The sequence below is a fragment of the Vombatus ursinus genome, unplaced genomic scaffold, assembly GCF_900497805.2.
Source record: "Vombatus ursinus unplaced genomic scaffold, bare-nosed wombat genome assembly UNPS02001287.1, whole genome shotgun sequence".
Classification (NCBI taxonomy): Eukaryota; Metazoa; Chordata; class Mammalia; order Diprotodontia; family Vombatidae; genus Vombatus; species Vombatus ursinus.
This window is the reverse complement of record NW_020941065.1, coordinates 13,851,564-13,875,957: the sequence shown is the minus strand read 5'-3', so window position 1 is coordinate 13,875,957 and position 24,394 is coordinate 13,851,564. Positions and strand designations below refer to the sequence as shown.

The following is a 24,394-nucleotide window of genomic DNA, read 5'->3' as shown; positions in this document are numbered from 1 at the left end:
CTCTGGGTGAGGGGGCAGCTCGGGAGGCGCCGGCGGCGGTGAGAACGCGGCGAGGACCCTTCAGGCCCGACCCGGGTCCCCGAGAGGTGAGGGCGGAGCAAGGCCGGCCTGGGGCGGGGAGGGTGCGGCCCGAGCACAGCCGGCCGGCCGGAGGGCTCTGACTTTAGAGGAAACTGAGGCCCGGGAAGGGGGCGGGTCACCCCGGGAGTGAGCGTCAGAGCTGGGATTCGAACTGTGACCTTCCCCGTCAAGAACGTCAGACGGGGGAGGGAGCCTGGAAGAGGGGATGGCAGAGGTGGGAGGGACCTGGGAACCCGAGTCTAGACTTCGTGCCGTGATGATCTGCAGTCAGGCTGGAATCGTTTCTGCATGTGACCTTAGAATCACGACACGGATGTCGGGGCTGGAAAGAAGATAGGCAGTTGTGCAGTGGAACCAGCGCTGGGCTTGGAGCCATTCTTACCGTTTTCAAGCTGGAAGAAATCTTAGAACGCCTTTTTTTGTTGTTGAGGCAATCGGGGTTAAGTGACTTGCCCAGGGTCACACAGCTAGTGAGTATCTGAGGTGGAATTTGAACTCGGGTCCTCCTGATTCCAAGGCTGGTGCTCTATCCACAGCACCACCCAGCTGCCGTAGAATACATTTTTTTTTTAAAGGCATTTGGGGTTAAGTGACTTGCCCAGCGTCACACAGGTAGTAAGTGTCAAGCGTTTGGTCTGAGGCCGCATTTGAACTCGGGTCCTCCTGACTTCAGGGCCGGCGCTGTGTCCGCTGTGCCACCTAGCTGCCCCCCAGAACACTTTTAGAACACGTCTAACACTCTCATTTTACAGAGGAAGAAACTAAGATCAGAAAGGCTAAGTTACCTCTGTAGTTACACTTTTGGTAAATGTCGGCGTCAGAAGACTCCCCACGTTAGATCCTCTGTTAGACATATGTGAAAATTTGGGTAATAGCAAAATTTTCTAAACTGTTTAGTAGCGTTTCATTGGGGGCTTTCTTTGAATCGCACGTTCTTAAAAGCTGGAATGAGCTACCCCACGCCAAACAGATGAAAGCAATTGAAGATTTCTCAAGAACCTCTGTTACCTCTTGAGTCTTGCTTCTGCTGTTTATGCTTTGTTGGCCTCAGGCACGTCTCTTCCTTCTGGAAGCCTCAGTGTCCTCCTTTGCAGAATGAGTGACGAACTTGTAGTGCCTTCTAAGATTATTTAGTTTTCTTTCCCCTAAATCCAGTGCTTTCCACCACTATACTACACTGCCCTCTTTTAAGATGTTTCCCTTCCCCAGTTCCTTTAGCTGAACCTTGTTTTTTGTTGTGGTTTCAGAAGTGCCTCCTGTTTTGTTTGTTGACTGTTAGTGGCTTTTCAAAACAGCAAACTCATGTGCCTCCAATTTATTGAGGTCCTAAAGTGACATATTTGATTATCTGGGTAGAAAGGAGGCATGATTGATGTCTTCAAATATTTAAAGTTCTCTTACAGGGGAAGAGAGATCACACTTAATTTTTCTTAGTCCTTGAGGGCAGAACTATTTCCAATGAATGGAAGTTACAAAAAAAAGCAGATTTCAGCTTGACATAGGGAAGAACTTCCTACTAATTAGAACTGTTTGACATTAGAGTTAATTGTTGTGGGAGGTCAGTAGTTTTGTATCGAATATTTCTTCAAGGGCAGCCAGATAGTCATTTGTTGGAGGCTCTGTAGACAGGATTCAGGCTTAACATTTGTCATGTGATTTTGCACTTTTCATCCCTTTCTTCCTCTCTCTACCAGGGTTGCTACCATGTCGCTGTCTCATCTCTATCGAGAGGGCGAAGGAGCCATTGATGAGGAAGAAGATGAGATGGAGAACTTTGAGATCACGGACTGGGACCTCCAGAACGAATTCAATCCGAACCGGCAGCGTCATTGGCAAACGAAGGAGGAGGCCACATACGGAGTGTGGGCTGAGCGCGACCTTGAAGATGAGCGGCCCAGCTTTGGAGGCAAACGGTACTGGGATTTTACTGTACAGGGCTGGCTGCTTCTGGGTGCCGCCGTGAGGGAATTAGATGTAGCCAAGTGTACTTCTCTTCTGATTCAAAAGCATAAGTGTTACCTCTGGGCATTGAGTTTTTCTTTCAGGAGAGAATGTATTGTGTCAATTGAGGTCAGCCTTTCAGCTCTGGGCAGGTCATTATCCCTAATGTATAAATTATTGTCCTTGGCCAGTGAGCTCCACTGATTAGAGCATGTTGATGTTGAAGTAGAGACTTCATATGGACTCAGACCTACAGCCATAGATTATGAATCTATGAGTAGGTACGTAGACCATTCCAACTAGACAGGTCCTTAGAGACCCACACAAAGTACCATCTCACAGCTCCCGATCAGCATTCAGTCAGTCATTCAGCTTCTGTTAGGGACCAGCTATTCAAGGAATTGTGTTCGGTGCTGGAGATGCCAAGACAAGTGGCAGGGGGGAACATTTCTTCCCTTAGGGAACGTACATTCTGTGGGGCAATACAGTGCGTACATAACAGATGAAGAAGTATCATTTGAGGAAGGGGAGAGGGTATTAACTAGCTTTCTCACTGATGTGTGTGGTTAATTATGAAGGGCAGCAAGGTGAGGGTTTGGAGAATCACTTCAAGAGGGCTAAGCGTTCTGGCAGCAAGTCAGAAATGACATTTTCATGCACGAGAGGTGACATATGCTTTGCTGTGGGTTTGGTGACATAGACTTTTATATTAGTTGATTGACACATCCCATTCTGTCATGTCACATGACTTTTAGTTTGTTTCATTTTTATGATTTTCCTAGGTTCTCTTGACTGCCCAAAGCAATTATATTTATTCAGTAAGGAACTGAGATTAAATGACACTTGCTAAAGCATCCCTGAAGTTGGCTATTTTTAAATCACTATCTTATTTTTATGGCATTAATTTCTTATGCCCTTGAATTTTCATGGTATTAATTTTGTGGACATGCACTTTTCCAGCATTTTGTTTCACCAAGTGGTTAAACACATAATCTATTATTAGCATGATCATTTCCCCATATGATTCGTTAGATATGGCTCTGCTTTCTTTGTTGGTGGTTTTGTTCTAGAAGATTCTTTTCATTCAGACATGTGGTGGTTTTTTTCTGAGTGGAGCAGTAGCCAGTGGAATGACTTGGTAAAGTGGAATGTTTAGTAAAGAAGATGAAATGAACACAAATTCTTTGAATCTTTGATTCTTCTAATTAAAAGTATTATTCACGAGGCTTGCATTTGAATCTGGGACAGAGACTTAGACCTCTTTGAACTAAGCTGTGTTCGTTGTGCTTCAGATGTCTGTTTTACTAGACTACAGCTGTCAGAGTCACATTTGATATTGCTTGGATTTAAATCAGTTAATCATCTTTTAAATGAATCCTTTGAAATCTAACGTGTCGCATTATGTTGGCCCATTTCTGCGCAGCCTTTCCTCATCTGTGATAGCAATGGCACCTGGCAGCTGAAGAGGCTTCTCTGAGAGCTGTCTTTACAATCTCTTCTTTTGGGGTGTGTTTGCAGCTCCCGAGACTTCTCTGCTCCCGTGAATTTCATTAGTGCTGGACTGAAGAAAGCTGCCGAGGAAGCCGATGAGGAGGATTCAGATGAGGAGGAGAAGCCTGTGAAGCAGGAGAACTTCCCTAAGGATTTTGGACCAAAGAAGTTAAAAACAGTAAGGTTTTGCCAGAGAGTTGGGAAGGTGCTCCCAGCCTCAGGGGTCCGTGCACATTGCACAGCTTAGAGCTAAGAGCCCTGCGGCCCAGGCTGCCAGGTTACCCAGGTGCTTGTCATCAATCCTGGAGGGAAGAGGGGGTTGGGATAAAGATGCACCAGGTTTTGTTCCTATTCCTTTCAGTTTGTGGAGTTTTAAAGAATTCAACCACATTTTCCCCCAGTTCTCCATTATATACTGCAAATAGATTTTTGGTTCAAGCAGAACTTGTTGGAATGTTCAGTCACTGCTAGACCTCCTTTCACTTTTTTATTATGCTCGTTATTCTCTCATCAGGGTGGCAATTTTAAACCTAGCCAGAAAGGATTCGTAGGTGGAGCCAAATCTTTCACAGACTTCGGCAGCTGGGAGAGGCACACCAAAGGAATAGGACAGAAGCTTTTGCAGAAGATGGGTTATGTCCCAGGAAAGGGCCTTGGGAAGAATGCACAAGGTATGAGATAAGTCAAGTGGGGTGTGTATTTGGAAATCAGTGGCTTTTTCTTTCACTTTTTAATTTTTACTAGGGTGTGGCATTGAAGCATGCTTGAAAATTTAGACTCTAGAAAGAGAACTAGGTGAATGTATTTATAGAATATGTATTATGACTTTGTTCATTTGGAATAAGGCCAGGAGAGAAACCTATCTGTATTATGGAAATCCTGGATTGCAGATTTTAAAAAAAGACACTTTGATTACTTTCAACTATCGACTGTATAAAAAATCAGATTGTTACTGCATTGTTGTTGTTCAGTCATTTCCCAGTTGTATCCTACTCTCCATGACCCCATTTGGGGTTTTCTTGGCAGAGATAGTGGAGTGGTTTGCCATTTCCTCCTCAGCTCTGTTTACAGAGGAGGAAATTGAGGCAAACAGGGTGAAGTGACTTGCCCAGGGTCACACAGCTGGTAAGTGTACGAGGCCGGATTTGTACCCATGTCTTCCTGACTCCGGGCCTGATGCTCTGTCCCCTGCATCACCTAGCTCCCCCCATTGCTGGGTACTCATGAGTAAAACGAAGTCAATGAAAAATTTTCTTCATTGTAATTACAATGAACTGTGGTAAAAATCTTTTTTGACTGGGTCCTGATTTGTGACTTTGTCAGTGTGGGGATCTCCAAGAGGGAAATGCCTTCCCCACGTGTGTATTCACAATTTAGGTTTATCGTACAATCGCCTTGTGCACCGAGAGCTTCTGCAGCTTGCCCACAATTCCCCAGTGTCAGAGGCAGCACTGGAACCCAGGGCTTGCAGACCCCAAGGCCAGCCTGTAGGCCACTGCTCTGGGCTGCCTGGATTATTCTCCATGAGCAATTACAGGGGGCATTATCAACATGAAAGTACGCTGTCTGGGCCAGAGGTTTGGTTGTGTTTTTTTTTTTAAAGTCTAGTACATATTCTGTCTGAATTATTGCAAATTCTGAATTAGGCCACATGTGGGAAGTTTTAGAATTGACTGTAACAAAAGTTGCTGTAGCAGCTGATATTTTCCCACTGTTAATTCATATGAAAATTCCTTTCTTTACAGAGGTTTCTTAGCAATTCAGTAGACGTTCATTAAACACCTTCTTTTACCAGTGTACTGTACTGTGTACTGGGGATACAGAGGTGGGAATCACCAAAGTGTCTGCCTTCAGGGAGCTTACCGTCTAGTTGGAGGAGAAGCTTAAATGCAAGTTAGGCTGTGATTGGTGAAACAAAGAGAGATGAGACCTTGAGGAGGGGAGATGACACTTCTAGATGAGGAAGGTCAGGGCTTTGTTATCTCGTGGGTATCTCCTTCCTGTGTCTGAACTTGAAAAAACTATTTTTATCCAAGGTTGTTGTGGTAAAAGTGTTTTGTTTTGTTTTTTTAACTGAACTGTTGCATCATTGGTATAGGGAGCTCGAGGTAGCACAGTCAGGAAGACCTGAGTTCAAATCCTGCCTCAGACACTTAATAATGATGTGGGCCCTGGGCAAGTTGCTTAACCATTCTCCCAGCCTTACTTTCCTCATCTGTAAAATGGGGATCATAATCACACCTTCTTCACGAGGGTGTTGTGAGGAACAAATGAATAAAACATAGGTAAAGCTGTTTGCAGACCTTATATCACTGCTAGCTGTTGTTATCATTAGTGCCGGTTGGCAGCTTCTCTAAAACTTAGTCAGAGAGAGCTGCCTGGTGACGTGGGAGGGTGAGTGAGTTGTTGTGACTTGAGCCCAGGTCTTCCATCCCCGCTGCCACATTGCTTCCTCCACATTCTGACCCGGGGAGCCAGGAAGCCCAGGTTCTGTGGCCAACTCTCTCATTCAGCAGCTGCATGATTCGCTGTCTCCTGCTAGGTTTCAGCTTCCTCTTTGAAAAGAGAGAAGGTTGGGAGCGGCTAGGTGGCGCAGTGGATAGAGCAGCAGCCCTGGGAGTCAGGAGGACCTGAGTTCAAATCCGGCCTCAGACCAAACACTTGACACGTACTAGCTGTGTGACCATGGGCAAGTCACTTAACCCCAATTGCCTCACTAAAAAAAAAAAAAAAAAAGAGAAGGTCCCTTCCAGCTTCAGCATTCTGATGAGTCTGAATCACTGCCGTTGCCCTGCCACCGCTCACTGCCTGGAGTAGCTTGTTGAGTTGTGTAGATGTGGACCGCTATTGTGTTTCTCCTCCTCCTCCCTTCCCCCGGTCCTTCTTCTCCTTCTTCCTCTCCTCTTCCTTCCACCCTCCTTCCTCTTTCCTTTCTGCTTCCCCCCCTTCCTCCTCTTCTTTCTTCTTCACAATTGGGGTTAAGTGACTTGCCTATGGTCACACAGCTAGTAAGTGTCTGAGGGCGGATTTGAACTCAGGTCCTCCTGACTCCAAGGCCGGTGCTGTATCCACAGAGTCACCTAGCTGCCCCTGTTTCTTCTTTAAAGGGCTTCAGGATTTGGCATTCATGAATGAGTGGGGCCCTTTCCGAGCAATGTCACTAAGCGGACAATCTGTGTGCATTTTGGCAGGTATCATTAATCCAATCGAAGCCAAACAGAGAAAAGGCAAGGGTGCCGTCGGCGCCTATGGCTCAGAACGGACCACTCAGTCAGTGCAGGATTTCCCTGCGGTTGACTCAGAAGAAGAGGCCGAGGAGGTAGGTTGGAAGGGCCGGCCTGCCCAGAGGTGGGAGGGAGGTGGCTGGCCCTTGTGTGGAGCTGGCGGGGGCTGCTTGGGGGCCCCACCTGTTTTTGCTCTTTATCTGCTGCGCCGCCACGGAAGGGGACCCTATATTACCCTGGTTCTGTGGGTTCAGTCATTAGATAGTAAAGCCTTTGGCTTCTCCTGCTGAACAGTGAGCAAGCCTTGATTGTTAACAGAATCTTGGATTGCCAGGATTTGTCTCCAAACTGTCTTTGTCTTGTTTCCTGTCTAAAGAAGCTGTCAACATAACATGCTGCTTATGATTCTTGTTGGGTTTGATGGCATGTGATATACAAGCTGCTGGGTGAGGGAGAGTTCTGCTACTGTGGGCGTTGGCTGCCAGCATTTCAGGTTTTTTTTTTTTTTTTTTTTTTTTTTGGATATAGTAGGTCAGGGAGCGTTACCAATGGAGGCTGAATCTCTTCTGGCAGACTCTGATGATAAATATCATGTTATGAATCAGTCTTTTCCTTTTCTGGATTGACCTAATCACTTTTCTCAGGAGTTCCAGAAGGAGCTCAGCCAGTGGCGGAAAGATCCCAGCGGGGGCAAGAAGAAACCAAAATACTCCTATAAGACAGTTGAAGAATTGAAGGCAAAAGGCAGAATTGGCAAGAAACTCTCTGCCCCCCAGAAGGAGCTTTCCCAGGTTAAGGTATAGTGATTTTGGAAACTTGACACCGTCCTGAGATTGTTTAGAATTAACTCTGTGTTTCCTTGTGGGGGTTTAGCCTAGAGAACAGCAGATTGGGGTGGGGTATGAGAGCTGCCTTCAAGAGTCTGCCCCTTGGAAGCGGGATGAGCCTTGTTCTGTGGGCTCTGCAGGCAGCACGAGGAGATTGAGTAGAGCTATCCATTAGGTGGGTGCAGGGACAGATTGCCTCATCCCCTGTTAGTGATGTGGTTAGGATTCCAGGCGGTCTCCAGGGACCTTATTCACCCTGAAATTCTACAATTCAACAATCAATAGATTTGTGCACACAGCAGTGACAATTCAGAATCCAAGCTGAAATTGTAGATTTTTATTTAACAAAGAAAACAGGTAACATGTCCTGTTTTAAAAATGGAAAACTGGTTATTTCACTGGAAGGAGTCTTGAATTTGGAGTGTGTTGCTTCTGGAGAAGGACAGGATAGTGGAAAAATTTCCCGGCGTGCCTGACTCTAGGCCTGGCCCCAGCAGGTTCTCTCTGCCCCAGTTCTCGGGGGGGTGTCCAGGGGCTAGGGGGCTATGGCTGAGGCATCCTCCGGGGCTTCACAGAGGTCATGTGGGTGTTAGTAGGACATGGATTGCCGGAGAGTCCTGCTAGTTTAGCTGTATGGTTGAATAACTTTGACTGGTGCCATGGTCTTGGCTGGGGTCTTTGCTGGACTTCACACCAGAAGCCAGACCTCGTATCTCTAACCCATCACCAAGCAGGTCACCTCCCTTCTCCACAGCTGGCGCCTCATATGTCCAGTGAGGGGTTGGCCCTGGTTCCCTCCAGTCCTAAATCTGAGACATGATGACTCATGTTTACATATTACGGGAGGCATGGTCCAAATGGGACCCTCTCCATTTCACATAGGAAGACACTGAAGGTCCTAGGTGTGAAATGGCTGAGCCAGCCAGGATTGGCACCCAGGTCTCCTGCTTTCTGGTCCGATGGTCTTTCCAGTATCCACCCCCGTCCCCGTCAGTAGCTGTCCTCTCTGTGCCTCAGACAGCGTTTGGGTGACAAGCTCCTGAGGCAGCGGGGGCATGGAGCTGTTGTCCTACCCTTCCTCTCCGGGTAACCCCGTGCTTTCTTCCTGTGGCCTGCCAGGTGATTGACATGACAGGCCGGGAGCAGAAGGTGTATTACAGCTACAGCCAGATCAGCCACAAGCACAACATCCCTGAGGACGGGGTCCAGCAGCAGCAGCTACCACTGCCCGGCAAAGACGCCAAGCTGCAGGCCTTTGCCCTGCCCGAGCTGGAGCACAACCTCCAGCTGCTCATCGACATCACGGAGCAGGAGATCATCCAGAATGACCGGCAGCTGCAGTATGAGAGAGACATGGTCGTCAACCTGACCCACGAGCTGGAGAAGATGTCCGAGGTGCTGTCCCACGAGGAGACGGTGATCACCAACCTCAGTAAGGTCCTGGAGATGGTGGAGGAGTGTGAGCGGAGGATGCAGCCCGACTGCAGCGATCCGCTCACGCTGGATGAGTGTGCCAAGATATTTGAGACTCTGCAGGACAAGTACTACGAGGAGTACCGCATGTCTGACCGCGTGGACCTGGCCGTGGCTATCGTCTACCCGCTCATGAAGGATTACTTCAAGGACTGGGATCCCCTGAAGGTCAGTGCTGCCCGAGGCAGAGGACTCGGAGGCTTCAGCAGCTTTGGGGGCCCCTGCTGGGGACGGGGTTTTAGTTGATGATGTCCCGATTTCTCAGAAGTGGCCGTGTGTGTGTTTGTGTTCAGGACTGCACTTACGGCACTGGCATCATCGCCAAGTGGAAGAGCCTTTTGGAGAACGATCAGATCCTGTCTCACGGGGGCCAAGACCTCGCAGCGGATGCTTTCCACAGGTGACGCGGGCACTGCGCCGCTTTCCTGCAGCCTCCTGGGAATGGCCAGGACTCTGAGCTCTGCATCCTTGTTCAGCTGTCCTGTGATGGGGCACCAGCTTCCCTTGCTGCTGTGCTTTTACAGATCAGAATCGGGCTGGGCATGGTGATCTCATTGCTTCCTAGAATGCTTCTTGTGTCACGGAAAGGACCCTCAACTTGTAGCCAGAAGGCTGGGCCATGGTCCTGGCTGTGCCAAACCCCTGGAGGAGTGTCTGCATTCACTGGCTTTGCTTCCTCTCGTCATCCTCAGTCCCCAGCCCTCTGCCACTTGGCTTCAGGTGTCACCACTCACCTGAAACTGCTCTCCAGTTACCAGTGATGTCTTGATCACCATACCTGTCTGTCTTCTCTCAGTGCTCCTCCTCCTCAACCTCTCTCTTGCTTTTGACCCTGTTGATCACCCTCTCCTCCTGGATCCTCTCTCCCCTCTGGGTCTGCCTCCTCCCCATCTTCTTACTGCCCTTTCAGTCAGTCCCACTACACCAGGGCTTCTTTCCCTCTGTTGTCCCATTACCCCTTTGGCAGTCTGGTAAAATCCATGGCCTGTTTCTTAAGTCAACAACAACACGTGTTCTCAGAAGAATATTTTTAAAATCACAAAATGGGAAACCTGTGGCCTCAAGGCCACAGTTTGGATTCAGTCAAAGGGCTGCACTTGAGGACCTAGAGGTCCACGTGTGGCCTCTTGGCCACAGGTTCCCCACCCCTGATCAGAACCCTCCTCTCTCTCAAACTTCCCTGTCTCTGTTGAAGATCTTGCCATTTCTACATTTCTCACATCTGGCTCCCCTCCATTACCAGAATTCTTGCCTTAGTTCACATAGTCATTATCACTTACTGTAGCGGCCTCCTCACTGGTCTTTCTCTGCATCAAGGTTTTCCCTGTGCTGGTCCATCTATGTATGGCTGCCAATGTAATGTTCCCTAAATGCAGACCTGGCCATGTGAGCCCTCCTCAGTCATCTCCAGTGGCTTCCCATTGTCTCTAAATCAAGTCGGATGGAACCCCTCTGTTTAGGTTTTAAAGCCCTCTACAGCCTGGCCCCAGCCTCATTGGGAGTGACTCCGCTTCCCGTGCTCTGGGTCCTGCCGGGCCTTTCTCTGGTTCTTCCCTGGTGACCCTCCACCTCCTGTCTTCGTGCCCTTGTTCTGGCCATCCCCTGTGCCTGGAATGCCCTCCCCTCCTCTTCCTTTAAGATGGAACTCTAGGCCATCCGCATAAATCCGCTTCTGATTCCCCAAAGGCTCGTGCCCTCTCTCCAGATCAGCTTGTGTTAACCTACTTTATATCCATTTGTATTTATTAACTTTGTATTTGTACTGTGTATCGTTTTATACGGGCTTGTCTTCCTTCAGAAGGCCAGGTGCTTGTGAGTAGGGACTATCCCATTCTTTGTATTTGTCTTCCTGACCCGGTGCCTGGCACCTAGTTGGTGCCAGGATTAAAATGAGCATTAATCTGTTGCCCTGCCAACGCCCCATCTCATGAACTGCCGTGTGCTGTGTGCATGGGAGCTGTTGGTAGTCCCTAAAGGTGAAAGGTTGCTGTTACTGATGGCCGTCTGTTTTCAGGGTGGTGGCCGTGGGCATCCTTCTAATTCCATGTAATTTACTCCCCTTGTGATTCTAGGCTCATCTGGGAAATGTGGATGCCTTTTGTTCGAAATATCGTGACTCAGTGGCAGCCAAGGAGCTGTGAGCCAATGGTGGACTTTCTGGATAGCTGGGTCCATATTATTCCCGTGTGGATCCTGGATAACATCCTGGACCAGCTCATCTTCCCCAAACTGCAGAAGGAGGTACGGTGATCAGGGGTCCACAGCGGCCTGCAGGGGAGGATTGCCAGCTCCTCGTGTCGAGAACGCCTCTCGGCAGCAGTGAGAACGCTGCCGAACACGGCTGGGGCCTCGTGGTGTGAGATCTCTCCTGTCGTTCGCCTCCTCCTGTTCTCCCTGCCCCCACCCGTCTCATGCCCTTAATGTTGCTTGTTTAGGCTGTGATGATAACCTCCTAATTGGCCTCCCTCGTGCATTCTCCCCTTTCACTCACCCCACACACACCGCGGATTCATCTTTCTAAAGCACAGTGAACATGCCACCGTTCCTTGGGGAAATTTTCTGTCACGCCGACTGCCCAACAAACACAGTTCAGAGACCTCAGCCCTGCATTCCTGGCCTTTCCAGTGTGCCTCTGGCCCCTGGGCCAATCTTCTGAGTGACCTTCTGCACCTGTCCTGCACTCTTGTACCTCCTCCTCATCTACTTGTGCTGGTCCCCGGCTTTGAATGCCCCTTCCTCATCTCCCTTCCTTGCTTCCATTTCCTCCCTCTTCCTTGAGGCTTCCCTGTCCTTGAGTAGCCCGTGGTGACCTCTCCCTCCTCTGGACTTAGAAGGCACCTGGTTAGCACTTCTGTGCCATCTGAGCTCCCTGAGACCACAGCTTACCCTCATCTACCCCTTCTAGGTCAGATCGAACTGGGTGGGGGTGGAGGAGGCAGGACAGGTAAGGAGGGCAGTAATCTCATTATCTATAACCAAGGAGGAGCAACAGCATCTTACTCATCTTTGTCTCTTCTGGCACTTGGGGCAGGGCCTTATCCTCAGCTGGACTTAGGTGGGGTGTGGAAGGACCTGTCGAAATGCCACCATTTGCCTTTTCCCCATGATCTGTCCTGTAGAATTGGCAGTGTGCTTTTTGGTATGATTGTGAGGATTGCTATGAGTACAGGGCAGAACTTTAGGCAGAGACCTTTGATGGAAGGAAAGAGCAGATTCAGGGTGGCTCCCAGCTTGCCTAGAGGTGGAGGAGCAGCCCCCCCACACGATAGGCGTGCACAGCCTTCCCTTCCTGAAGTCATGGAGAAATGACTCTTAAATACAGGGGCAGTTTCCCCCTCCAGTTAATCTGTTTTGTCTTTCTCCTTCTCTAGGTTGAAAACTGGAACCCTCTGACCGACACGGTTCCCATCCACTCATGGATACATCCCTGGCTTCCACTCATGCAGTCACGCTTGGAGCCTTTATACTCCCCGATCCGGAACAAGTTATCCAGTGCTCTGCAGAAATGGCATCCCAGTGATTCCTCGGCCAAGCTTATCCTGCAGCCCTGGAAGGATGTGTTTACCCCCGGCTCCTGGGAGGCTTTCATGGTCAAAAATATTGTGCCCAAATTAGGTGAGGAGATCTGAAGGCTGGGGCCTGGTGGGACAGCTTCTGTTCAGGGGCTCTGTCTTATGACCCACATTTTTGCTGCTTGTAATAGAGTTGATATCCTTATCAGTTTAGCTGCTTACCCGTAAAAACTGGATCGATGTCCTTTGTCCTGACACAAGGCACTTCCCAGCAAACACACACACATTTATTTCCCTGTACATTTAGCAACTCAGTCAGCTGGCCTTCAGTAAACACCTACTATGTGCTGGACGCCGTGCTAAGCGCTGGCCTTCGGTCACTCCCCTAGATTCGTTTATCAGTTGCTAGTCAGGAGTTTGGGTCCTTTGGTATTTATAGCTAATAACCATTATTGATGGTTGTCCCCGGCCCGAGATTGGCTGCCTTAGCCTGCTGACATTGTTTATGTTGTAGTAATCACTGTGTGTGTCGGTCTGGGGCTCTGGCTTCTTCCCTGTCACGCTGTATGAGCCATACGAATCTTCCGAGGTTTTCTCTATATTCTTCATATCCTTGATTCTCCCTTATGGCATAGGTATGGTCAGATGTTACATTTGGTTGCTTTAGCTTGTTTAGCCATTCCCCAGTAATTGGGTAGATATTTTGTTTGCAGCTTTTTGTATAGCAGAATCTTGTCATCTCCCCCAAGATCAGCTAGGAGCAGCTAGGAGGCCCAGGGGATAGAGGACTGGGCCTGCAGTCAGGAAAGCCTGAGTTCAAATTCTGCTACAGACACTCACGAACTGTGTGACTTTGGGCAAGTCACTTAACCTGTTTGCCTCAGTTTCCTTAGTTGTAAAATAGAGATCAGAGTAGCCCCTACCTCCCAGGGCTGTGAGGATCAGACGTGATGTTTACAAAGTGCTTGGCACATGCCTGGCAGGCATGACCTAAATGCCAGTCATTGTAATTATTTTCATTATTAATTTTCTAGGATACTACCCCTTATTCATTGGATTTTAGATTTAGAACTGGAAGGGAAATTTAACCTCATTTTACTAGTCTGGAAACTGAGGCTCCTAATGCTCCAGTGACTTGCCAGAGATAGGGCTTGACCCCAGGTGGACTTCACAACCAGTGCCTCTTCCACAGTGCTGCTGCCTCTGTGATGAGACTGCCCATAGATCAGTCATGAAGGTCTGCTTCTAACTGGTACTTTGCCCATATCCTGGAAGCTTCCTGAGGGGCATGGAGTATAGTTCCCTGCCCAATGAAAAAATGATCTCTGTTAAGTATGGAAGGCAGCAGCATCTGAAATTGGCTCCGAAGGGCTCGCCCCGAAGAGTAGCTCACTCCAACAAGCACTTTTGAACCACCTACTGTGCGCTGCACTCATAATAGCACCTGCTTTGCCTTTTTACACACCCATCACAGTTCTTAAACTTTGTGGCCTTTCCTTGCTTACTTTAAAAAAAAATCTTGAAATAGGTCATTCCTAGATTGGAAGAAAATTGGTTTAAAATCTGATGCGTCTAGAGCTCATAACTGATCTTTAAAGCAGATTTCTACTCCTAAGTCATTGGACTTTGGCCTTTTAAAGCCCTAATTCTTTTTCTCAGAGAGCCTCACAGATAAGGTCGGATTGGAGCCTTCTTAGTGTCATCCCACCATTTTTCTTTGCTTTCTCTTCCAGGGATGTGTCTTAATGAATTAATCATTAACCCTCACCAGCAGCACATGGATGCTTTTTATTGGGTGATTGACTGGGAAGGGATGATCTCTGTCTCCAGCCTAGTAGGACTCCTTGAGAAACATTTCTTTCCTAAATGGCTTCAGGTATGTTTATAGCACACTAAAGACCTAATTTTCTGCAAAAAGAAAAAGGATGTTAAAAACCTGCTCACAGGACTGAGAGTCAAGTGTCCTGGAGTGAGTAAATGTCAAATGACATTTTAATTGAAAATTTAAAAATACCCTAGTGACTGGGGGGCTGGAATAGATGCAAAATGAAATTCAGTAGTAGATACTGAAGTCACGCAGTTGACCTTTTATTTATACAGATGTGATTGGAGATGAAATGTACTGTCTGAAAGCTGTGCCTATGTCTGTGGCCATCCTGGTGATACTTTTGGTTCCTTGCTAGGTTCTCTGCTCCTGGCTCAGTAATAGTCCAAATTATGAAGAGATCACCAAATGGTACCTGGGGTGGAAGTCCATGTTCTCAGACCAGGTTTTGGCACATCCATCTATCAAGGACAAATTTAATGAAGCGCTCGATATCATGAACCGGGCTGTGTCTTCCAATGTCGGTAAGTGGATCAGCCCTCTTTTCTCCAAGGCTGGGGATAAGGGAGCATTAAGGAACCCTTCCAGCACTGCCTGAAGGTCCCCAAGCTGGACCGCCTCGTTATTCACGGCCTCCAGAGAGGAAGGAGGGCAGAGACTAGCCAGATGGGCTCTTCTTTCACCGCTCCATAGACAGGGACCCTTCCTGCTCCAAAGCTTGCTCCTGCTGTCCTGGGTCCCATCGTGGACACGTGGTTCAGAATCCTGTCTCTTGTCCCCGGCTGTGTGACCTTAGGCGAGTCTATAAAAGGGAGATGATGATACATGTGAGGATCAGAGATGATAAAAAAAAAACTGTCACGTATATAGTGCTTGGATTGCAAAGTGCTTACATACGTAATTTCATTAGGTCCTCACCACAACCCTGGGAGTAAGCACAATTGTTATATTTATTTTACAAGTGAGGAAACTGAGGCAGGGAGAGGCTAAGGGATTTGCTTCCCACTCACATGGCTAATAAGTGTCTGAGGCTGGATCAGCCTGGTGTGCTCGATTTGTGAACCTTTATGAAGTGCTGCATGTGTCTGTTATAAGTGGGTCCTGGCGGGAGCTGACTGCACAGATCTCTGAAGAGAAGCACTCTAACTCAGAATGCCCACTGAGACTTGTACCTGCCTGCTGCTTTTAAAATATATATACATTTTGAGATAGAAGGATGTGTGTGTATCCATATGTATGTGTCTGCACACATTTGATTGTGCTTTATTATTAAACAGCTTAATATTAAAGCTATTTTTGTTTCATATAAAGCCCTCTCAAGCTAATACTGGTGTTAAACAAAAGCACCATGGATCTATCTTCTTTGTAATATTAGTAACTGGCACTTAGCACGCTGGATTGCAGAGCATTGTGCTTAAGGTCACAATAAAACCTGTAGTCCTTGTTTTATAGCTGAGGAAATGGGCTCAGAGACCTGGGGGACTTGCTTCTGGTCCCCTAGCCAAGAAGGGTCAGAGATAGCCTTTGAACCCAGGTCTTTTCCACTCTGTGGTGCTGCCTGTAAGTGCCTCCAGTTTCACTTCCAGTTAGGCTGATCAGGACATGCACTCGGCCCTCAGCAGTTATATAACTGAGTGCTGACTCTCGGCTTGGCCTTCCAAGTGCAATTGTCCCTTAGGCACGTGGACTTTGTTTTGGATTGGACGTGAACCTGCCAGGCTATTTGTTTAAATTTCTTCCAGAGGTACAGGGCTGCATTTTATTTTAGACCTTTGGTTCAGAGCTAAATTGCAAACAGCTTGGGGTTTATTAGGATGTTTTTATGAACCCCAAGCTTAGGTTAAAACATAACTTTCTGTGTTTGCTCCTTCTCCGAAGCACTCCCTTGTCCTCATAACTACTTTTTTCTCCGATGTACATTCACAGGGGCCTATATGCAGCCAGGAGCTCGGGAAAACATTGCTTATCTCACTCACACAGAGCGGAGGAAAGACTTCCAGTATGAAGCCATGCAGGAGCGCCGAGAAGCAGAGAACATGGCCCAGAGGGGCATAGGTGTGGCAGCCAGCGCAGTGCCCATGAACTTCAAAGACCTCATTCAAACAAAGGCTGAAGAACATAATATTGTTTTCATGCCTGTCATTGGAAAAAGGCACGAAGGAAAACAACTGTACACTTTCGGGCGGATCGTAGTCTATATTGACCGGGGTGTTGTGTTTGTGCAAGGGGAGAAGACTTGGGTGCCAACATCCCTTCAGAGTCTGATCGATATGGCAAAATAGGGCCTGGCTCCTCAGCAGAAAAATTGTATAAAGGGTGTATTAAAAGACTTCTGAAAAATGAATTTGGGACCCCACTGAATCCACAGTAACCTGGGAGACTCAGATCACATCCAGACCAGGTCTTGGGGGAATAGCCCTTGCCCTCCTTTCCTGCAGTTCTTCAGGTGTGACAGCCCTGGTAGCCTGAGGTCACACCATGCTCCTCTGGTGGTGTGATCAGGAGAACTGGCTAAGCTTCCTAATCTAAACCAGAACCCATTTGAGGGTGGGCATGGCCTGAGGCCAGATGAATCCAGCCTCCTGCCCTCCTCCTTCTAGGAATTTGCCTACCCAGGCTCCTCCTCATTTTCCCCAGTGTGGGGGAAAATAAAAACGTGCTGCTTCTACCGACAAGGATACAACCCAACACTTCTGCAATGGAATTTAATCATAGGCCTTCCTTCCCAGCTGTCTCTTGTCCTCTCGGGGACCAACAGCTACTTTCTATCACACAGGACATCACAGTTAAAGGAAATACTAAGCATTTATTTCTAAGAGTAGTTTATAAAACATCAACAATACCTTCCCAATTGGGAAGACTTGGCATATCATATGGTTCCTCTTTCTAAATTCTCCCAGCCTGGGTCCATCTGGGTAAGAGAAACAAGGAATTCTTTGAAATCATCCAAGGCATCAGCTGCTTTTTAGCTTTCCCGTGACACTGATGCTCTGCTGTAGTCCACGTGTGGCCTCTGGAGCTTACGGATGCTGCTTGGAGAGCTGAGAGGTTCTAACCTTGACCAGTGTCCCTCAGCGTGAGTCTAAGGCCAGACTGCAGCCCAGGTCTTCCTGGCTCTTTGCTCCTGACCACTGCAATAACAGTTAATTAATACTGTCCAAGGAAGGGCTGAGTCTACTTTCTCTGGTTCCTGATGATTTCCAGCTCCTCACTTTTAGAATAGTTTGGCTCTTTTTGGATTGTCCACATTTCACTGGGGAGCTCTTTCAGCTTTTGTAAAGGAAACCAATGGATGGCAGTATCATTAAATATGTCCATGTAGTGCAATGTCTGAGGAAATTCAATTTCCTCTGTTCCTTTTAAAATCTAGAAAGAATCCAAAGGCAAAATCTAATTAGTCCCTCAAACTTATTTTCCTTCTTTCTGGGTGAATGCTAGATTTGGTCTTTTAGCGTTAATCCTTTATTCTAACTTAAAAGAAGGGATACCGACTTCCAGTTTTAAAAAAACAAAAACAAAACAACTTTGGTACCTCTGCCTCAGAGTCCTAAGAATAGTGGCAGTGTTTGATCATAATTTTAATGAGTGGAGAAAAAAAATCAAACAATTTAACAGAGATATTAAGAGGCAACCTAAGAGTTGTCTCAGCGAACTGAAACAGACCCATTATTGTAATCAAACTTACTGAATCCCTTCCTAAGAAAAATCCATATATTCCTGTTTCAGTTATAGGCTAATTTATCTTCTACACAATTTGAATGTAATTTTTTTTTAAACACTGAGAAAGAGCTACAAAGATGAGATTGTTCCCCCATCCTCACCACACAACATACATACCTTTGCCACATAGGGGTAATCTTTCTGTAGAATCCTTGTTAATAACCTAGAAATAAAAACCATGATTAAGAAGTGAGACAGAATAAATGGACAAGAGGACTGTCTAAACTGAAGGCGGAACTTCCTAAAATGAGGAAGAGTTGCTGGAAAGGGAAAACACCTTCAAACCTGCCAGGCGGAAGGCAGGCCAGAAGATCTCAAAGCTAACAATCTCAGACCTGAAAGGACATCAGAGGCCAAGTGGCTGAACCAGACCTGACAGGATTCCTTCTGCGATGTCTCCAACCAGTGGCTGTTCCTCCAGCCTCTACCTGAAGACTTGCAGGAAGGTGGGAGAAGCTCACCAGCTTCCCAGGCAGCCCATTTGACTCTGGGATGGCTCTTTATTGGTTTTCCTTTTGTCAAGCCTAAATTTGCCTTTCTGCAGTTTTCTAGCCTTCTTGTACTAATGCTTCAGGATTTTATCGCTTAGGAAGAAGAGTTATTATGAGCCAAGAAGGTACTGATCCAATGTATGTAGCTGTAACCTCAGAGCCAGACTGTAGGGCTGTTTAAACCATATACAGATTATCCAAAGGGAAGCAAGCGCTCGTTGTAACAAGGGCCATTTTACTTGATGTGGATTCTCTAATTCCCTCATGTTTTATCTCATCTTCACCAAAACCTCTGGGGCTCATTTTCTTGGTTTGCCTTTGTAACACTAATTCTAGGAAGGAAGTAACAGAAGGCCAGGGGTGGGAAGGTGGGAATGCTTTAAATCAACCCAGGGTGATCTGAAAATGTTCAAAACGAACTTTTAACTTAAACCTTACGTGGATTATTTCAGGTACTTACTTTCCTTCAATTCCTTTGAAACTATTTCCAATGATCATCATCTTGGAAAGGGAGTTGACTGACCAGTTACTCCATAACAGATTGTTATACAAAGCCGTTCCGCAGTGGATCATGTAAAAAATGGTGGGTTCACTGTAAATACTGTGTTTTCCTTCCTATGGACAAATTTGGCAACGATGTCACTGGCAGAATGCAGGTTGCTAGGCTCCAGAGAGACCGCTCCACTCAAATTCAACAAAAGCTACTCATGTGAGCCCACCACTGACATCAGTTCAGTGGGATCAAATGCAAATAGAACCTTGGGCCACTAAACGCTTGGTGGGGGCACTGGGAAGTCACCACATGCTTAGCCTTGGTATAAGTACATACAAAGTACCTAGAAGACTGAGAAGCATCCCCACTCACCACTAAGGTCCTTTGAATTCTCCTGGTGGTACGGAGGGGACCTTGAGTTTGTGAAGGCTGTGCTAGCACAGCAGAACCTGACACTTCTGGTCAGAAACTATCTGGGATCTGGCCTGAGTGTGGAGAGCTCCACCAGGGTGTTTGAAAGTCATCCTTTCAGAGGTTAGAAGATCTATGCTAAGCTTCTCCTGGCACATTCTTACTCTGAAAATCTTACCTCGTTCTCCTCGAGAACAGTCAGACCGAGGGTGTTAAGAACTGAAATTTCAACTTCATTAAAGAGAGGATCAAATATATAGCAGTGATTTCTGGGAATCTGCACAAGAAAGAAAAAAGAGATGCTACAGAGCCATTTTGATTTCCTTCGATTTCCTTTACCAATATCCCTTATTGTCCTTACCTGTAACTTCTCCAGAAAGAGAAGTAAAAAAGCTAGTTGATTGCGAGCTATTAGACATGAAGCAAACTTCCCAATTCCGTAGCAAACACACTTAAAATGGCTTGTCCTCTTCAATGAGTCTTCCTTCAAGTTGGAATTGGGTGCCTCAACTGGGTGCTGTGATGGTTCCAGATGGAGGTGTTCCAGGGCTTCGGAAATGGGTGCCATTACTCCCTGTAGTTGTTCCAGAGGTTTAGTAAGACGCTTCTGGACGATTCCTGAATATCAAGAGACAAAATTCCAATAGAAGTAGTAGTTTTTATTATAAGTCAAATCATCAAGAGTTTGAAAGGAAGAAAGGTATTAAGACTGATTTCTGCTGAAAAGGTTTTCCTGGATAACATCACAAAGTTCCACTCCTCAGCACCTAACAGGGCTTGCAGACAGTATAAGCACCTAATGAGTTCACACTCAGGGAACGAGTGTGGCCCTGTACTGAAACAGCAGGCAAAAACCCTAGTCCACCTCTGTTCAGGGTCTTCCTTATGAAAGAATGGAATTAAGTTAAAGCAACATTTAAGTGCCTATACTTTGTGTATGGCACTGTGCTAAGTAGTGTGGATACAATGATGAGAAAAGAGACATGAAAATACCAACGCTGAGAAATCAACAGGCTATCAATAAGCAAATGATTATGCTGAACTATTCTACGTGAGTTTTATTTCAGTGTTCTTTAGCCTGGGAAAGAAATGGATCAGTTCTGTAAGCAGAATGGTCAGTTCTAAGGGAGTCACTCTTCAGGGCAGGCAGCAGGAGTGTGGAACGGGTGGGGAACGGGATTTTTGAAGAGAAAGGTGCCCCCATATCTCCAAGAATGAACTTCCAATCTAATCTCTTGATTTATGGAAAAGGAACAAATGTGAAGCTCGTCATTCTCTTATTTTTACTTTTAAGAAATGATGCTTTTTTCTACATTAAACATTTTGTGAATTTGCATGTCATCTCTGTTCACTGGCCATGCCAATCTTCTCTGGACTGTTGGAGCTTTAGTACAATGTGATGCTCGAGAACACACTCACTGAGGCTTTGAGGAGTCTATGATTTCCTTGTGTGGATACTTCCTCTACTGGCGCAGATCACAGTTTCTCTGCAAAAAGCACCGCTGCCTCTGGAGTCAGAACATCTGGTTGCAAAGCCCAGCTCTGACCCCTACTTCCTGTGTGACCTAGGGCCACCCTTTTTCCTGCCCCAGACTCAGTGTCTTCCTCTGTTAAATATGGGCTTTGCTTTAGAGGTTTCCTCCAGCTCTAGATCTTATCATCCTCCATGCCTTCTTCTCTTTTGTGATTCTCACCCATAGCTTTCTTTTTAAAAATTTTAATTTTATTTCTTAAAAATTCAATTTATTTTCAGTTCCAGCTTTTCCCCCTCTTCTTCCCTCTCCCCTCCTCCACCCATTGAGAAGGCAAGAAAAAAACCCATTACAAAAACATAATCAGAGTTGCTGCATCTTTCCTAACTGATTACTTTTACAATATTGTAGAAATTGTTCTGATTTTCCATCAGTTCATATAAGTCTTCTCCTTCGTCATTTCTTACAGCACAATAATATTTCATCTCCTTTGCATACTATAACTTGTTCAGCCATTTCCCCCATTGGTGGGCATCCCCTCAGTTTCCAATTTTTTGCTACCACAAAAAGAGCTGCTATAAACATTTTTGTACCTATGGACCCTTTTCCTCTTTCTTTGATCTCACTGGGGTATAGTATCAGTATCACTAAGTCAAAGGGAATACACAGTTGAATAGTTTTCTGCTGCCCATATCTTTCTACACATCTTCCACAGAGGAGTCCCCTAACGTGGTGTCTATAGGCCTTTCTCTTATCCTTTCTTATTTCCTTAATACTGTGCAGCCTACCCATCTATTACCCTTTGATCTCATGACATGGCCAGTTCATGTCCCTTTCAGATCACATCATGGATGATATCTTACATCAATTCCTACACAGAAGTAATTGTGGAAGTAGAACACAACCTACACACACCTGCCATGCATCTTTTTGGTGCAACCTGTATTCCACAATAATGTTCTTAACATCAATTTAGCACCATTGGGGGAATGGTAAAAAAGATGGAATTTTGCAGCAGCAAACAGCTTTGGACTATTTAAAGTGATGTATAATTTCCTGATTGTTGTTCTGGCTAGATCTATTATGAACTATACAGTTAATTTGCTATGCTGTACCTATTCAAGATCCAAAATGCACTGATGGACAAAATCATTTGGCTGGCCAATGTATCTAAGAAGTAAATGATTTCTTACATGTTCTTTTTCATTGTGGAGAGCTAGGCTGACCTCCTTTGAATGACAGTGGACTAATTTTTATCAGTGCTAAGTGTGACGAATGTTACTTTCTTAAAGATAAGGGGACAAAGAGAAGCCTTAATAAATGTGTTTTCATCAGGATCTCCTGGTGCCTTGGTACACTTTTCTTCTGTATTCAGGGATGAATGGCACATTACTCACCCTCTGTCAAATGCCAGAGATCGGAGATTAGCAGGTCCTCCCTGTTAAAGATAAATACAGTCGTTATTGCCCCTTCCTTTCAGTGCTGCTTGAATCCCCCCATCTTTTTTGGCCAGAGATAAATGCCCAAACACTTTTTTCCACCCTGTTCCTTCACAATAGGGACTTCATTCTGTCAGGAGAGGCCAGAGGCCAACAGAAGCAGCAGCCACCTTCCATCCAGGCATAGAGAGGCTGGCTCTCAGGAGCTGTAGCGTCAGCCCCTCATGAAGCTGGAACAGACTGTGTGCATGCACTGCTCACGATCACCTTAAGATGACTAAAATGGGAACTTTACCAGGTTTCTCCTGGACTATAGGAGAAAGAGGGATCCAGGTGGTATGGGGGAAGATTTAAAGTTCAGAAAATCTGGTTAAGGAGCTGAGACCACATACACATTGTTTTTCCCACAACTCCTGTTGGCCTGTAACAAGAAACCCGCTTGGGAAGGTGAGGCCTAGGCGGTTGCTACTTTCCAGACCAAGGATTGCTGGCCCAGTGGTCAGGCAGCAAGGGAGGCTGAGTGTTTGGCTTTGAAAGAGAGGACATGGTGTTTTTCACTCCAGATGTAGGCTTAGCTGCAAACGAGCTTTCCAGCATAACCAGGGCCGTTTCCTGGGGTGGGCTGGGGGGCGGGAGCACTTCAGCTGCTTTGGGAAACAAGGCACTCCCTAACCTGGTTGGTTCAAGGTCAAGCTCACATTCCATGCCCTGCATCCCTCCAGGCCTTACCAGTGTGCCCTCCTCCTCTCCACCCTCCATGACTGACTCTTATTTGTGGACAGCTCCTTCACCCCCAGGAAGGTGTAATCGTGTGAAGGCAGGTGCCAGCACTCAGCAAAGTGCCTGACACACCGCAGGCATTCAATAAAGGCTTGCTGAATTGAACTGGAAACAGTTTCCTATCCCCTTTTCGCCAGACCCATCGCTGTTTTCTTAGGACCAAAGTCCACCCAACCTGGAAAGTCCCTGTGAGACCATCTGGTTTCACCTCTTCATTTAGCAGACAAAGAAACAGAACCCTAGGGGAGGGAAGGGACTTGTTCCCGGTCCTGGACCCTGAGTCAGGGTTCCCTTCCAATGGGGGGGGGGGGTCAGCGCTGTCTCCACCACAGGCTGGCTTCCTTGTATCCCGTGCTTTGGGGCAGCCCATGTTAATCATGCGGGGCGCCCCCCCCCCCCGCCCCCTGCCACGCCCCCGGGACAGGAAGCTCCGAGTTCATGACCCGAGAACATGACCCCAGGGCAGTGGGGCCATCTGGATGGACCATCAGCGCTGGGAAGGCCCTCAGGGCCAGGTTTTTAACCAGGACTATGGACTTGGAATTTTAAAAGTGCCCATTTTGTGGACTGCATGGAACATAACTGGCTTCCTTTGCTTCCCATGTGTTGCATTTTATGCGCTGACATGGGGATCTATGGCACAAAAAAGGAAAAGGCTTTACAGCGGCCGACGTCAGAGGGGGTGAGAGGAATAAGCATTGATTAACCGCCTACTGTGTGCCAGGAAGAGTGCACTTTACAAATATCACCTATCTGATCTCACAACAACCCGGAAGGTAAATGCTGTTATTATTCCCATTTTAAAGAGGAGGAAACTGAGGCAAACGAGGTTAAGTGGCCCGCCTAGCGTCCCACACCGGTGTCTGAGGCCCGGGGCTCTCCCGGAGCATGAGGGAGGGGTGGGGGCTCAAGGGCCATCTTTGTTTAGTCCCCTCATTTCCCATTAGGGAACACCGAAGCCCAGACAGCGAAGGCAGGCGGGGTGGGCGCGGGCTCCAGGTTCAAATTCTGCCCGCGCGCCTGCTCCTCAGGAGGACCTCAGTTTCCCCCTCCGTGGCCGCTCACCGGGCCTCGCAGACCCGCCTCCGCACCGCGTCGCCGTCCCCGTCCGCCTCCGGGGCTTCGGGGGCCGCGCCCGCCCCGGCCGGCCCCGGGCGCCTCCCTCTGCGTTTCGGCACAGTCCTCCACTCGCCGGCTGCGGCCGCTGCCATGGC

At 47.2% G+C, this 24,394-nt stretch overlaps 2 protein-coding genes across 3 annotated transcripts; one reads left to right on the top strand and one right to left on the bottom strand.

The window, feature by feature from the left end:
* Positions 1 to 17,046, top strand: TFIP11 (tuftelin interacting protein 11). Its single transcript, XM_027863351.1, has 13 exons — positions 1 to 86; positions 1,776 to 1,994; positions 3,541 to 3,691; positions 4,028 to 4,184; positions 6,705 to 6,832; positions 7,382 to 7,534; positions 8,684 to 9,205; positions 9,331 to 9,437; positions 11,110 to 11,278; positions 12,409 to 12,652; positions 14,283 to 14,425; positions 14,733 to 14,898; positions 16,301 to 17,046. The coding sequence occupies exons 2-13, from the start codon at positions 1,786 to 1,788 to the stop codon at positions 16,654 to 16,656; spliced, it is 2,505 nt and encodes an 834-aa protein (XP_027719152.1). The 5' UTR covers positions 1 to 86; positions 1,776 to 1,785; the 3' UTR covers positions 16,657 to 17,046.
* Positions 14,975 to 24,391, bottom strand: SRRD (SRR1 domain containing). Of its 2 annotated transcripts, XM_027863361.1 has the most exons (7): positions 24,246 to 24,391; positions 22,359 to 22,399; positions 19,851 to 20,107; positions 19,668 to 19,766; positions 19,046 to 19,200; positions 18,212 to 18,257; positions 17,418 to 17,740 (listed from the first exon to the last, which is right to left on the bottom strand). In XM_027863361.1, the coding sequence occupies exons 1-7, from the start codon at positions 24,389 to 24,391 to the stop codon at positions 17,549 to 17,551; spliced, it is 936 nt and encodes a 311-aa protein (XP_027719162.1). In that variant the 3' UTR covers positions 17,418 to 17,548. The 2 variants fall into 2 exon arrangements, 1 of the variants encoding a protein (XP_027719162.1); XR_003569171.1 differs by lacking the exons at positions 17,418 to 17,740; positions 22,359 to 22,399; positions 24,246 to 24,391 and adding an exon at positions 14,975 to 15,176 and having other exon boundaries at positions 18,212 to 19,944.
* Positions 24,392 to 24,394: the final 3 nt, after the last annotated feature.